This window comes from Moschus berezovskii, chromosome 11 (genome assembly GCF_049115385.1).
Source record: "Moschus berezovskii isolate FMDL1 chromosome 11, NW_MosBer_1.0, whole genome shotgun sequence".
In the NCBI taxonomy this organism is placed as follows: Eukaryota; Metazoa; Chordata; class Mammalia; order Artiodactyla; family Moschidae; genus Moschus; species Moschus berezovskii.
The window spans coordinates 92970680-92984976 of NC_142470.1; the positions used below are offsets into that span (position 1 = coordinate 92970680).

The window sequence follows — 14297 nt, forward strand, 5'->3', positions numbered from 1 at the left end:
AGAGACTTTTCTTTTGATACTCAAACTTTTATCCTAAGTCTCAGCCTCATGGCTCTGGTGAGAGTGTTATCTTCTGGCAGAGCTTGGCTGAGGCACGAAAGTTCAATCAGCATGGGGCCTGTCTGGAGACCTGGGTACAATGCAGGCAGTTGGACTGTGACCATAATTTAGGTGTGACCTTGGGTACTTCACTCTTCTATACGCCACTTTTCTCATCAGTACAAGTTAGCAATAAAGGGGATTAAAATTTCTATTTAAAACACTATTTTTCAATTAACAATTGAATCTGCTGTATTTCTTTCAGTTCAGTTCAGTTCAGTTCAGTCGCTCAGTCATGTCCGACTCTTTGCGACCCCATGAATCACAGCATGCCAGGCCTCCCTGTCCATCACCAACTCCCGGAGTTCACTCAAACTCATGTCCATCGAGTCGGTGATGCCATCCAGCCATCTCATTCTCTGTCGTCCCCTTCTCCTCCCACCCCCAATCCCTCCCAGCAACAGACTCTTTTCCAGTGAGTCAACTCTTCGCACGAGGTGGCCAAAGTATTGGAGTTTCAGCTTTAGCATCAGTCCTTCCAATGAACACCCAGGGTTGATCTCCTTACACTAACAATAAAATAACAGAAAGGGAAAGTAAAAAAAAATAATCTCTTTTAAAAGCACATCAAAAAAAAACTTGATCAAGGAGGTAAAAGACTTGTATGTTGAGAACTATGAAACACTGATAAAGGAAACTGAAAACCGTTTAAAGAAATGGAAACATATCCCATATTCTTGGATTGGAAGATTTAACATAATCAAAATGGCCATACTGTCCAAAGCAATCTACACATTTAATTGCATTAATTCCTATAAAATACCCATGACATTTTTCACAGAACTAGAACAAATAGTCCTACAGTTTATATGAAACCATAAAAGACCTAGAATTGCCAAAGTTATCCTGAGGAAAGAGAACAAAGCTGGAGGCACAACCCTCCCAGACTTCAGACAATGCTACAAAACTATAGTAATCAAAACTGTGTGATACTGGCACAAAACTGACGTATCAGTCAATGGAACTGAAGACAGTCCAGAAGTAAACCCACACACCCAGTCACCCCATCAATTAATCTTCAACAAAGGAGGCAAAAATATACAATGGAGAAAAGAGTCTCTTCAGCAAGTGGTGGTGGGAAAGCTGGACACCCACATGTTAATCAATGAAGTTAGAACACTCCCTCACACCATAAACAAAGATAATTCAAAATGGCTTAAATATGATGCGACATGAAAACTCCTAGAAGACAACATAAGTAAAACATTCTCTGACCGAGCAATGTTTTCTTAGGTCAGTCTCCCAAGGCAACAGAAATAAAAGCAAAAATAAAGAAATGGGACCTAATTAAACTCACAAGCTTCTGCAAGGCATAAACAAAATGAAAAGACATGCATGGAATGGGAAAAAATATTTGCAAACAATGTGACCAACCAGGGCTTAATTTCTAAAATATACAAATAGTTCACACAACTCAGTAACAAAACAACAACAACCACCCCATCAAAAAATAGGCAGAAGACCTAAATAGACATTTCTCCAAAGAAGACATATGTCAACAGGCACATGAAAAGATACTCAACATCAATAATTATTAGAGACATGCAAATCAAAACTACAATGAAGTACCACCTCACACTGGTCAGAATGTCCATCATTAAAAAGTATATAAATAGCAAATGCTTCAGAGGGTGAAGAGAAAAGGGAACCATCCTCCACTGTCGGTCGTCGGGATGTAAATTGGTGCAGCCATGGAAAACAGTATGGAAGTTTCCTTAAAAAGTAAAAATAGAGTGGCCATAAGATCTAGCAATCCCACTCCTGGGCATATATCTAGAGAAAACTATAATTCAAAAAGATACATAAACCCCAGCGTTCAAAGCAACACTATCTACAATAGACAAGACATAGAAACAACCTAAATGTCCATCAATAGACGACAATACGGATAGACCTGGAAACTGTACTTCATACTAAATGAAGTAAGCCAGATACAGACAAGTATCGTATGATATTATTTATATGTAGAAATAAATGTTAATACAAATGAATTTATTTACAAAACAGAAATAGACTCACAGACATAGAAAACAAACTTATGATTAACGAAAGGGAAAGGGGGTAGGGAGGGGTAAATTAGGAGTTGGGATTAGCAGATACAAACTACTATATATAAAATAAACAACAATGTTCTACTGTATAGCACAAGGAATTATATTTGACATCCTGGAATAAACCATTATGGAAATGAATATGAAAAAGAATGTATGTATGTATCTCTGAATCACTTTGCTGTGTACCAGGAACTGATACAACACTGTAAATCAACTATACTTCAATTGTTTAAAAAAAAAAAAGGTCAACAAAACAACAAAATTCTTTCTCCATGCTTTCAAACTAGTGATGAAAAATACCAAATCCTATACGGTGTTTATTCCTTCGTAATAAAATCCACTTCTATCTGTAACTTCCCTATTTATGGTTTTCCATAAGACCTGACTGGGGCTCTAGTCCTGTCTCCCTTACCACCTATTACTCTAACCCTCACTGACAACCCAGCAAAACTCACGTCTGCAGTCCTGCACAGGGTCAGGCCTATTCCCAGCCAAGGCCTTTGTGTTAGCTGTTCTCTGGCTGAAAAAGCCCTTCCTCCACACCCTTTCACACCACACAGGTCTCATAAGTCATTTCCTTATAGAAGCCTTTCTTTACTCCACCCCTCTCTCCCAGCCCCCACCACTCTTGGGCCTGTTGCCCTGGTTCTTCTCCTTCTTTGTACTTAATCCCTTCTGTGAGGCATTATCCAGCACACAGGGACTGAGCCATTCACTCATTCAGCCATTCCATCCCTTCCTTCCTTCCCTGAAAGTCCACGGACTTGCTGAGGATGAAAAGACAGTTACGGTATGATCCCTGCCCTCACAGGTGGAGCTCACATTCCAGCTGGGAAGCACACAGCCACACAGGCACACGTGCCGCTGTGACACAATGCAGAAAAGGGTAAGGCAGACGAGGATCTGTATGCCTGGTATTCACAAGAGTGACTTGAACTGGGTTGGGTGACGAATGACCCTCTGCCCGTTCATTTCATTCCTCCGTGCTGAAAAAATTTCAGAAGAGTCAGGTAACTGATCTGCTTTAAACTACACAGTCAGTGGCAGAGTCAAAAGTGCCCCCACTCTTGAGCCAATGTAGCAAATGATTCATCACGGTGAGGTGGTACCTCTGAGCTGATTTAAATAGCTTTTATAACGAAATATTTTGAAGATGCTAATTGTTAACTGTCCACTTGAGGTGGTGTTAAGATAAAACACATATCAGTGAAAGGATGGCAATTCTACTTTTACTTTATAATAGTAACAATAATAAACTGAAGTTCCTGGAAGACTGAAAGGGAGATTGAAATTGTTTGGTAATCTTATAAGAAATACAAACATTTTAAAGTCTACAAAGACAAAGGGTCCTTATTATTATATTTTCCTTATTTTATTATCTTCTTTTCCTCCAGTGGTTTTTTGCTGGTTACATCTTCTATCCCCTGTAAAGATGCTTCCTTAATTCATTACCAAAATACCTCTGAAGGTTCCTCTTCAACCATTTAGTTCTCACCTATAAATAACTGATGAGTAAATCAACCACATCAGCTTCAGTTAAAAACACCTCCCTCCAATTTGTCTTCCCATCCACTGACCAAACTCATCCTTCCTCTGGTTGAGCAGAACCAAGAGCATGTATTAAAAAACCAGCCCATCCATCTCCTAATTTACAAAACACAACATTTCACAAACTGTTTACTTAGGTCTGAGCCAACAATATTACTCAAATGTGGTGGAGTGAAAAAACCACAGGGACTAGTGTAGTTGGCCAAGAGCAGTATTTGGGGATCTAAAATTACAGGGAAAATCTACAACATTCATTATACTTAGTCCCAAATCTCTATCAGATGATGTTGAGCAGAAAGATTCTAAAACTGGCAGTGAGAAAGGAAAAGCTGTCTTACAGTTTGGGCCATGCCAGGGTAGCCTTCAGAGAAGCAGGAGGAGATGGAACAAGGTGGTGTGCCCTTGAAAAGCTGTCATAATAAGCAGTGTCTGTCGGGCAAGGGATAAACACACAGAAATATACAGTGGGAAGAAAACCAAAGGGGAATTACCATCCAAAGGTGAGAGGAAACAGAAAAGGAACGAAATTTTTATGCATCATTTAGAGGAGAGTATTTACAATACAGCAAAATCAGAGAAACTTGTTCAATTCAACTCTACTCAGTTCAGCTGGCATATGTCCTACGGCAAGGAAGGGAGCCTGGGTATTTAAAATGATACAGAAAACCCTGCTTCCCGGGAGGTCCACGTTGATGGTGAGGGCAGATGCCTCTCCCACCTGGTCCAGCCATACCCAGAGCGAAGTAAGAATGCAATCAGAGTGCTCCAGAAGAGGGGAAGAGAGAGCCACAACAGGGCATCTGTGGAACACCAAGAGGGGTGTGGAAAAGGCTGGGGTGCCCACGAGGGGGAACCCCCCTAAATAGACCAACAGGAGCCCATGAGCGCTCACATCTGTCAAATACTATTGGGGGAGGCAGTTGCTCTCTAAGCACTTTTTGTGTATTACTTCATGCAGTCCCCTGCTGCTGCTGCTGCTGCTAAGTCGCTTCAGTTGTGTCCAGCTCTGTGCGACCCCATAGACGGCAGCCCACCAGGCTCCCCCGTCCCCGGGATTCTCCAGGCAAGAACACTGGAGTGGGTTGCCATTTCCTTCTCCAATGCGTGAAAGTGGAAAGTTAAAGTGAGGTCGCTCAGTCGTGTCCGACTGACTGACCCCACAGAATGCAGCCTACCAGGCGTCTCCACCCATGGGATTTTCTAGGCAAGAGTACTGGAGTGGCTTGCCATTGCCTTCTCCATGCAGTCCCCTAGCAGCCTCTGCTGCTGCTGCTGCTGCTAAGTCACTTTAGTCGTGTCCGACTCTGTGTGATCCCATAGACGGAAGCCTACTCTAAATGATGGCAAAAACCATCATCACACCTGCAATGTGAATGGGGTAACTTAGCCTTGCCTCAAGGTCAACTCCAAGATCAAAGAGTGAGGATGTGTTGGCAAAGTGTTAACATCAAGTTAGGTGCCTTGTATTCTAGCTCCAAAGAATGAACTTGGAACCAAGGAACTCCACCATCTCTAGTTCAGGGCAAGTAAAACTCTGGCCTAGTAAGGAGAGAAAGAGGAGGAAGGCAAAAAGTAGGTATGATGGGGGAGTAACAGACAGCATTTTCTTCGCGTTGTCTTGGGTCTAAATGACAGTGTGCACACACAGGCTCACTGCCCAATGGACTGTGCCTACAGGAAATGTTCAACCTTAATAATAAGCTAGGAAAATAGGTGCACGAAAGCATATACAAATACAGCTCCGTATTTTTCCACAAGTACCAAAACAACCAATTTGTGTCACATCAACAAATTATGTACTGTTTTCTCTCCACAAGGAAGACAGGAAACATCATTAGTAAAACATGCAGTTAAAGCAAGATAAGACCTTCGTCTCTCCCTTATCCATAAATCATTGTGCTTAATTACTACCTCAGGGAGGTTTTAAAAACATGAGCCCAATGAGCAGCTGCTGGATGTATTATTGTCTGCATTTTTGTGTATTTAAAATATTTTATAATTAAAAATAAAACACTTAGTAGAAAAAAAGCACCCAACATGCTCCAAAGTGTTTAAACCTTTTTAAAAACCACTTTATTTTAACCACCATTAACAGTTTTCACAAATTTCCAACTCTTACAAAAATATATGTATTGGGACTTCCCCAGTGGTCCGGTCGTTAAGAATCTGCCTGCCACGGCTTCCAGCCCTGGTCCGCGAAGATCCCACACGGCTCGTGGCAACTACGTCCTTGCGCCACAACTAGTGAGCCTGCGCTCTAGAGCCTGATCAAAACCGCTGAGCCCGTGCAGCACAACTGTTGAAGCCCTTGAACCTAGAGCCTGGGCTCTGCCACAGGAGAAGCCACCGAAATGAGAAGCCAGCACACTGCAACTAGAGAGTAGCCTCCACTCACTGCAACTAGAGAGTAGCCTCCACTCACTGCAACTAGAGAAACCTCGCATGCAGCAATGCAGACCTAGCACCGCCAAAAATAAATAAATCATTTTTTAATGTATTTATCATTCAACTAACTAAAGGAAAACTGGGTGTAATAACCCTATATGCAGAATCTCTTTAAAGCAGACCAAGTGGAAAAGGCCAGAGGTATAACCAAAATCACCAGTGGCCAATTCCTTACATTTCCTGCTCCCTGGAGCGCCTAAGCTTCTGCACTAGGGAAGAAGCCACATTCAATCCACAGCCACAGGCTGAGGGGCAGGGTCCCAACTGAGCCTCTACCCGCACACCCTCAGGTCACTGCAAGGGAATCCCCAAGGGCCTCAGGGACGGCCCGGGGCTCTGAGTAGCCCACTTCTCAAGGCCAGGTGCAGAGCATCTACGGATTCTACTGTGAGTTGAACGATTCCCCCCACAAAGAACTAGAGTCCTGATCCCCAGTACCTGAGTAAGTGACCTTATCTAGCGGTGCTCAGTCACTCAGTAGTGTCCAACTCCTTGTGGCCTTACCTGGAGCTAGGGTCTTTACAGAGGTGATCCCATCCAAACAAGGTCACTGGGGTGAGCTCTAATCTGATATGATTGGTGTCCTTATAAAAAGGGGCAACCTGGACCCCACGATAGACATGCATAGACTAAAGGAAAATGAGGTGAAAAAACACAATGAGAAGACAGCCTTCCGCTAGCCAGGGAGAGAGGCCTGGAACAGATCTTCCCTCACACCTTCACAAGCAATCAGCCCTTCTGACATCTTGAATTTGGACCTCCAACCTCCAGAGCTCTCATTCCTGTTGTTCTAAGCCACCCTGTTTGCGGTACTTTGTTTCAGGCTAAGGAATTCACAGTGGACTCTGGCAGGGAAAGTCCACCCGAGGCAGGGAGGGCTGTCAGGGGAGCGGAGGACCAAGACCTGAGAGAGAGGTTTCCGCACCGGGCTGTGCAGGAAGCAGCAGAAAGAACAGCAAACCAAGAGCCACAGAGCTGGGTGGGGTCTGGGCCCTGCTCCCCACTCAAACAGCGGTAATAAATTGTCCCTGCCTGGCCTACACCCCCACGGGGGTGGAGGTCAAGGAATGCTCTCCAGCGCCGGCTCGGCAGCACATATGCCAACACTAGAAAGACACAAAGATAAGGATGATCCCTGCGCAAGGATAAGATGCAAATTCATGAACCGTTACTTTTTTTTTTTTTTATTTAAGTAAAAGAAACAGAATGCCCTCAGCAGGCTCCAAAGAACTGCACAAATGTGCACAAATCACCCTCTCTCATCAGCAGATCTTTAGTTTCTGCTGTGATTTTGCTCCCTGTTACCAGAGTGGTGACACCACCCTTGCACTTCACCCTGTTCATCACTTAGAAGGACTTGGAAGCAAAATCTGCATTTTAGGAAAACTGAATTCGAGCTCCCAAACATGTTTGAGTCTGTTTGGAATATCCAAGACAACAAATAATAGGGTCAGAAACAGCAAACTCCTGCGGTGGCCAAAGGTCCTTTCAACAAGTCAGGCTTCCGAAGGGCGCAGGGTTCACTGGACAGAGAAACAGTTCCCTGACGCCTGCCAGGCAGGGACGGGGTGCACAGGCTGGCCCGGGGGGCTTCAGGGCTTCGCCACGAAGGTTTAAGTATGATCGCAGCCCAGAATTTATGGTTCCTAAATGTTTGTTTTAACCAGCGCTGAGAACACATATTTGACCCAGTGTGAACTTGACCTCTGGGTCCTTCTCCCTTCGCCGGGCTGTCTGGGCCGCACGACAAGATTTTTCCAGCTAACCCTTGGGCCCCTGCTCCTTGCACTGGGGCCGGGGCCGCCCTCCCAGCAGCTGCCACAGTAAACCTCACAGCAGATCTACCGGCAAGGCAGCTGTCAATGGCCATAGCAGGCTGACGAAAAATGTGTGATCACTCCAGGCCCGACTCCCGCGCTTAGCCAGCACATGCCGAGCCAAGAGGCACAGAAGCCTCTCCATCACCTGGCACTCCGGCCACACTGCACACTCATGGACGATGCCCTCGATGCCCACAGCTCCAAGCATCAGGGCATGCATGACTCTGTCTCTTCTGTATATAATTAAGGAAAATGCCTAGAGTTGGCTTTTTTTTTTTCCTCCAAAGCACTGTGGGCTGAATGCCAGTGGAAAAGCAATGGAATATCGATTTTCTGTTTCTTGCTAAGGAGAGAACAAGTCATTTGATGTGCCATGAGTTAAGTGAGTAAAAACAGACTCTGTGCTCCCTACAGCTGGCTGCATTTCTCCTCTATTCATAGACCCTGGCACATGGTAAAAGCTCAACAGATACCCATTAAATAAATGAAAGAACCATCCATGCATTTAGGCAGGGCCTGCCCTGTGCCAGGCCCCAGCTTTGGACTCAGATCTGCTGTCTTTCCTGTTCCGTCCACCTCATTCTGCCAACCCGGCCTCACTCTCATCTCGCCTTTCTTCTGTGTTGTCTGTTCCCAAGTCCGGTCTCCTCTTTAAAGCTGAGCCCACTGGCAGTGTTTCTCTCTGGCCCGCACTTACACTGAGAGGGGGACAAAAAGATTGGAACAACCAACAGGGGGTGGGTTCAATTTAGGCAGAGGGGAGAAAAATGCAAAAATGGGGAAAGGAAAAAACCTGTTAAAACCCTCCCAATAAATGTGAACCCCTTAGAAAGAAAAGAGATGCAGTGCCATCTTCTTTGCCCAAAATGGACATCACTCTTAGCAGTCACTCCATGGATGTGTGCATGCTCAGTCACTTCAGTCGTGTCTGACTTTTTTGTGACCCCATGGACTGCAGCCCACCAGGCTTCTCTCTTCATGGGGATTCTCCAGGCAAGAATACTGGAGTGGGTTGCCAAGTTCTCCTCCAGGGGATCTTCCCAACCCAAGGCTCAAACCCCATGTCTTATGTCTCCTGCATTGGCAGGCTGGTTCTTTACCACTAGCGCCACCTGGGAAGCCCTAGCCCGTTCCGTTCCGTTCCGTCGCTCTGTCGTGTCCGACTCTTTGGGACCCCGTGGACTGTAGCCTACCAGGCTTCTCCGTCCATGGGATTCTCCAGGCAAGAATACTGGAGTGGGTTACCGTTTCCTTCTCCAGGGGATCTTCCCGACCCAGGGATCGAACCCAGGTATCCCGCATTGGAGGCAGATGCTTTAACCTCTGAGCCACCAGGGAAGCCCTAGTCACTCCATATTAATAATTAAAATGTCATGTCTGGTGTTGGGATTTCAACTCCTAGAGACCCATCCACAAAGGGTGTCTGCAAGCGCAGCATTAATACGCAATGGGGCATCTCTACATGGACACTGGGTGGCAAAGCCCTCAGGGCCGCCCTCATGGACACCCACAACCATTCTCTGCCTGTGTGGGTCTGCGGCTGCTTGTTTCACATCTCTCTGATTGGCAATTTCAGGTTTGCTAAACCTTCAGTCTGCAGAAGCATTTGTCCGCGGCCCGTTTAAATTAAGTCTCAATCAACTAAAATCAATCCAGTCTGCCTCGAAGGGGCACCTCATTTTCCTCACAAGATTAAGCAAACTGAACAACATAAACATATCCCATCTCCTACGCAGAAACATTTTTTTGCATCAACTGGAAAACAGCCTCAACAAATTTAAATTCTTCAATTAAATCCTTTCAATTATCCTCAAAATAGAATCAACAATTAGCATCCTCGGCGTTAATGTGCACATTCAAACTGCATACACACTGTATGAGGACTCCTATCTTTTTATTTGATGTATAGTTATTTTACAACGGTGTGTTAATTATATGATGACTACTCTCTTAACAGGAAAATTGATGTTGACGTGCCATTGCCTTTGGTATTTGTAACAAACCATACCCAAGTGTTAAGTGTTCAGCCTCAGCATAATAAGGAAGTGAGAGGGGAAAGAGACCACAAACCGATTTCTTTTGCAGCCTAAATTTCACTAGTATTTACCAAAGTAGTTGTAGTCACAAAATCCGGTATCAGAATTTTTTCCGTTCAATTTATGAATGCCTTAGGGGAGTATTTTCCATCTAAACAGCACGCTTTACACCAAGGGAACTAGAGATACACAAATAATCAAATATTTAGTTCCTTTTAAAGTTCTTTTCAAAATAAATCATTCTGCGCTACAGAACAATCCAACTTATTTTATTTCTTTTTTCTCAGTAATCAAAGCCAGGCAGGATGGAGACTGGCTTTTTCATCTCTTCCTTTTTTTTTATTCCTCTATTTTAAGGTATAATTGATAAATAAAAATTGTATGTATTTAAGGTGTATGACGATGTTTTGATATATGCACATACTATAAAATAAACATCAGAACCAAGCTAATAAACATACCCCTCACCACACAAGTGACACTTTTTGTGTGTGGTGGGAACACTCTGAGGAAATTACAAGTTTATAATACACTACTGTTAACTACAGTCACACTGCTGTACATTAGATCTTCAGAATTTATTCATCTTAAGAGACTAAAACTTTGCACTCCTTGACCATATCTCTGTATTTCCCCCTCCCCGACCCTAAACTACTTTAAAAATGTACTATAAAAAGGGATCCACATGTTCATTCTTTGAAAAGAAGTTGACGACAATAGCTGGGGAAACATGCATATGGAAGGGGCTTCCCTGATGGCTCAGTGGGTAAAGAATTCGCCTGCAATCCAGGAGACACAGGAGCCACAGGTCAAGAAGATCCCCTGGAGGAGGGCATGGCAACCCATTCCCATATGCTTGCCTGGAGAATCCCATGGACTGAGGAGCCTGGTAGGCTACCGTCCAAAGAGTCACAAAGAGTCAGATATGACTGAAGCAACTTGGCACACACACACTCACAAACATATGGAAAAAAGAAAACTGAACAGTAGATAAATGAGACAAGGTTTACTTGGCTTGACTCAATAATAAACTCTAACAATCCTTCTGGTTTCATCAAGGCTTTCAAACCTATAATTCTCTTTCACCTTCATACCAGCAACAATCCTGCAAAGTAGTCAACTTTTTTTTTTCCTTTGGCCTAACTGCCTGTGAGATTTTAGTTTCCTGACCAGGGATCAAACCTGCAGCCTCTGCAGGGGAAGCGTGGAGTCTTAACCACTGGACCACCTGGGAAGTCCCAACAGTCAACTCTTTAGCACAGTCATTTCACAATAGGAAAATATAAGGGTCACAGAGGTCAAATGAATTCCCCAAGGCCACACAGCTAGTGAAGGCTTGAGGATTTAAACTCAAGTTTCCTGAACCCACGGCCAGGGGTCTTTCCCAGTGTCACACTGTTCAGCCACGGACACAAGTTTCACTGCATCAGTGGTAACCCTGGTTTTCCCATGTGAACCAAAAGGCTCCTTCATCTCTGGCTCTGCCAGACAAACACAAGTCCCCCACTGAAACTTATCCATCAAGCAGATATAGTACTTTGGAACGAGCACTGACCTAACACAGCATCATTTTTAAAAACACAATCATCCTTGAAAGGAGTTGTGATTTCAGCTTCCAGCCTTGGGGCCTGAATTAATTTGTCAGTTTGGGCAGTACTGGAAGGCTAATGCTGCACTGATTACTTAAATCCTGGTGCTGTCCAAGGGCTACCCTTCTAGCAACTGGAAGGATAACTTAAACCAAAAGCCGGAAGCATTTGTAATAGGTATTATGAGACTAAACCAATGGTGTAACATCCCCTGGAATGCTGCAGACGTTAACTATTCAACCCTAACTCTTCTGACTGGTCGGAGAAGGCAATGGCAACCAACTCCAGTACTCTTGCCTGGAAAATCCCATGGATGGAGGAGCCTGGTAGGCTGCAGTCCATGGGGTCGCTAGGAGTCAGACATGACTGAGCGACTTCACTTTCACTTTCACGCATTGGAGAAGGAAATGGCAACCCACTCCAGTGTTCTTGCCTGGAGAATCCCAGGGACGGGGAAGCCTGGTGGGCTGCCATCTATGGGGTCGCACAGAGTCGGACATGACTGAAGCGGCTTAGCAGAAGCAGCAGCTTCTAACTGGTAGCCTTTTGCAGCCTTATCTTTTTCTGGGTCACCAGAGGGCAACTTTGGCTAAACCTAGGCACACTCATGCCCTTGCCCCCTCACCTGGAGAAGCAGGAAGCATAAAGTGATTCCTCAATACGAGGATACTGTCCTTCCAGAGCATCTTTGGATCAATAAGTCCCCAGACAACCTAAGAATGGGGTATTACTATTATCTTTTCAGAGAGGGCACTCAGTCGAATAGCTTGCCAAGGAAACTTCTTTGAAAGTCTTAACATATTCTCTCTAACAGGCATCAAGGAGCAGTCACCCATGACCTATAAAAGAATGCGCTCTATTTTCACTCCTTACCAGCAATGCCCCACTTTATACAGCAGCAGTGCTGTCATGGATGGGCTGTCTCCATGTAACAGGCAAACCATATCATATCAGGTTTTGAGCCGGAGTTACGGAAGGGAGGAGAGGATGTGTAATTTGACCCAAGCAATTGTAAACTCAGGAAAATACTGGTGCACTATTGTCAAGTGTAATATAAGAAGAAGTGAAGGATTATGAGTTAATCTAAAATGCCTACAACCCTGAGTATTTCTGATCTAGCAGTTTGAGTTCCATAATGAGGAGGCTGATTAGTGAGTTCATGTCTGCCACTACTCCTTGATCACAGCCAAACCATAACCCGTCTGGACATGGCTCTTTACAAAACTAAAGTCACTATGCCAAAATCCTATTTCTTTCAGGGACTGAAGGCACCTTTCAACAAGCAAGTTCACCAGAATAACTGTAATAAAATTTTTTTTTTAATTTCTTCACCAGTATTTTGAAATCCAAACCATATACAAGACAAATTGCTAAATTTGATATATCACACTGAATAGTAAGCAACTAAAATTTTGGACAATTCTAATCCACATGTTTATGGTTTAAGCTCTGTGCAGGGAACACCTAAGAATGCTTAACTTTTTCTGAATGGAAATAAGATTTCTTTATTTCCAATTAGCACCAGGCAGAATCAACTTGTCAAGAGGATTCTCAAACTATATTGAAACTTTCACAACGCAGAGGGGAAATATTTTCTGATGTTCTCAAATGTATATGCATCATTAATACATTTCAAAACACAGCTAAGCATGTGTATTAGTTTGAGAAGCCCTGCAGGAAAACTCACCTGTCAGTTCTGAAGAACAATAGAGTGGTTACCTCCTAGGAATGGACCTCGAGGATGGCAGATTCTGACTGCCATTTTCAGAAAGCTTTAAGGCTACTGATTGCAGAGCAGGGCCTCCTACTTACCATTCCCCTCCTGCCATCAACTTAAAGAATGTTTTTCATTGGTCGATATCCACGTTTACGTTAATTGTACCGGTTCTGCCACAGGCACACCTCCAGTGAGAATTTTCTTCCTATCCCCCCATGGGTGTAATAGAGGTTGAGTGCAGGGGAATCTTGGATGCAAGGCACAGTTGTATCCAATGAACTGGTATTGATACCATCATTACTTTGGCCCAGCCCTTCCTGGGTGACGATGAGGCTGCAGATAACCGGGTGGACTGCACTGCAGATATCAACTTCCTCAGGGCAGCATTAGCCTCTTCAGATGCCCCCTATGTGTTCCCCACCCCCATGTGGACTGACCCACGTGGCTTACTGTGCAGGGTAGCTGGGAACATGGACACTTACGTTTGGTGCACCTCTGGGAGCCAGGGGCCTTACTCCAGCCATGACAGCACTGCCCACCACAGACATTGACCCTGAAACAAAGCAAGACCCCTGAGTCCAGCAGTAGCAACACTCTCTTCCAGAGAACCCAAGCCTCCAGGGGACTCCTGCAAGTCCTGCTTCCACCTTCCTCTAGCTTCCAGAGAGTCCTAACAGGTATTCAGGAAGCCCAACCCAAAGCTGCCCAGGTAGGAGGGTAAGGACCGGAGATCAGAGCAGGATGGGAGAATCAAAACCTACACAACCTGGAGCAAGACAGGAGAACAAGGTCCAAACTAACGGTTTTCTTACAAAAGTAAAGTAAAGCCAATTGTATTTTGTATATTATCTGTGCCCACATTTTAAATTGAATCTGAGTTTCAGAGAGAGTCGACCAAACAGAGGTGAGATCACAACGCCTGGAACCACCCCTGAAGAAAAAGAAAAAAGCAAAACAAGTTTCCCTCCACACCCTCAACCTATAATTAA

At 44.4% G+C, this 14297-nt stretch overlaps 1 protein-coding gene and 1 non-coding gene across 9 annotated transcripts in view; one reads left to right on the forward strand and one right to left on the reverse strand.

Moving 5' to 3' along the window:
• LTBP1 (latent transforming growth factor beta binding protein 1) overlaps positions 1-14297 on the reverse strand; it is a 461939-nt gene that overhangs the window by 446445 nt on the left and 1197 nt on the right. For all 8 annotated transcript variants that reach the window (XM_055400890.2, XM_055400894.2, XM_055400891.2 and 5 more), the window contains exon 2: positions 13791-13861. In XM_055400890.2, the coding sequence (XP_055256865.2) occupies positions 13791-13861 (71 nt within the window). The remainder of the gene's footprint in view (positions 1-13790; positions 13862-14297) is intronic.
• LOC129540114 (U6 spliceosomal RNA) lies at positions 7224-7326 on the forward strand. Its single transcript, XR_008682574.1, has one exon. It is a non-coding gene; the product is annotated as a U6 spliceosomal RNA (small nuclear RNA).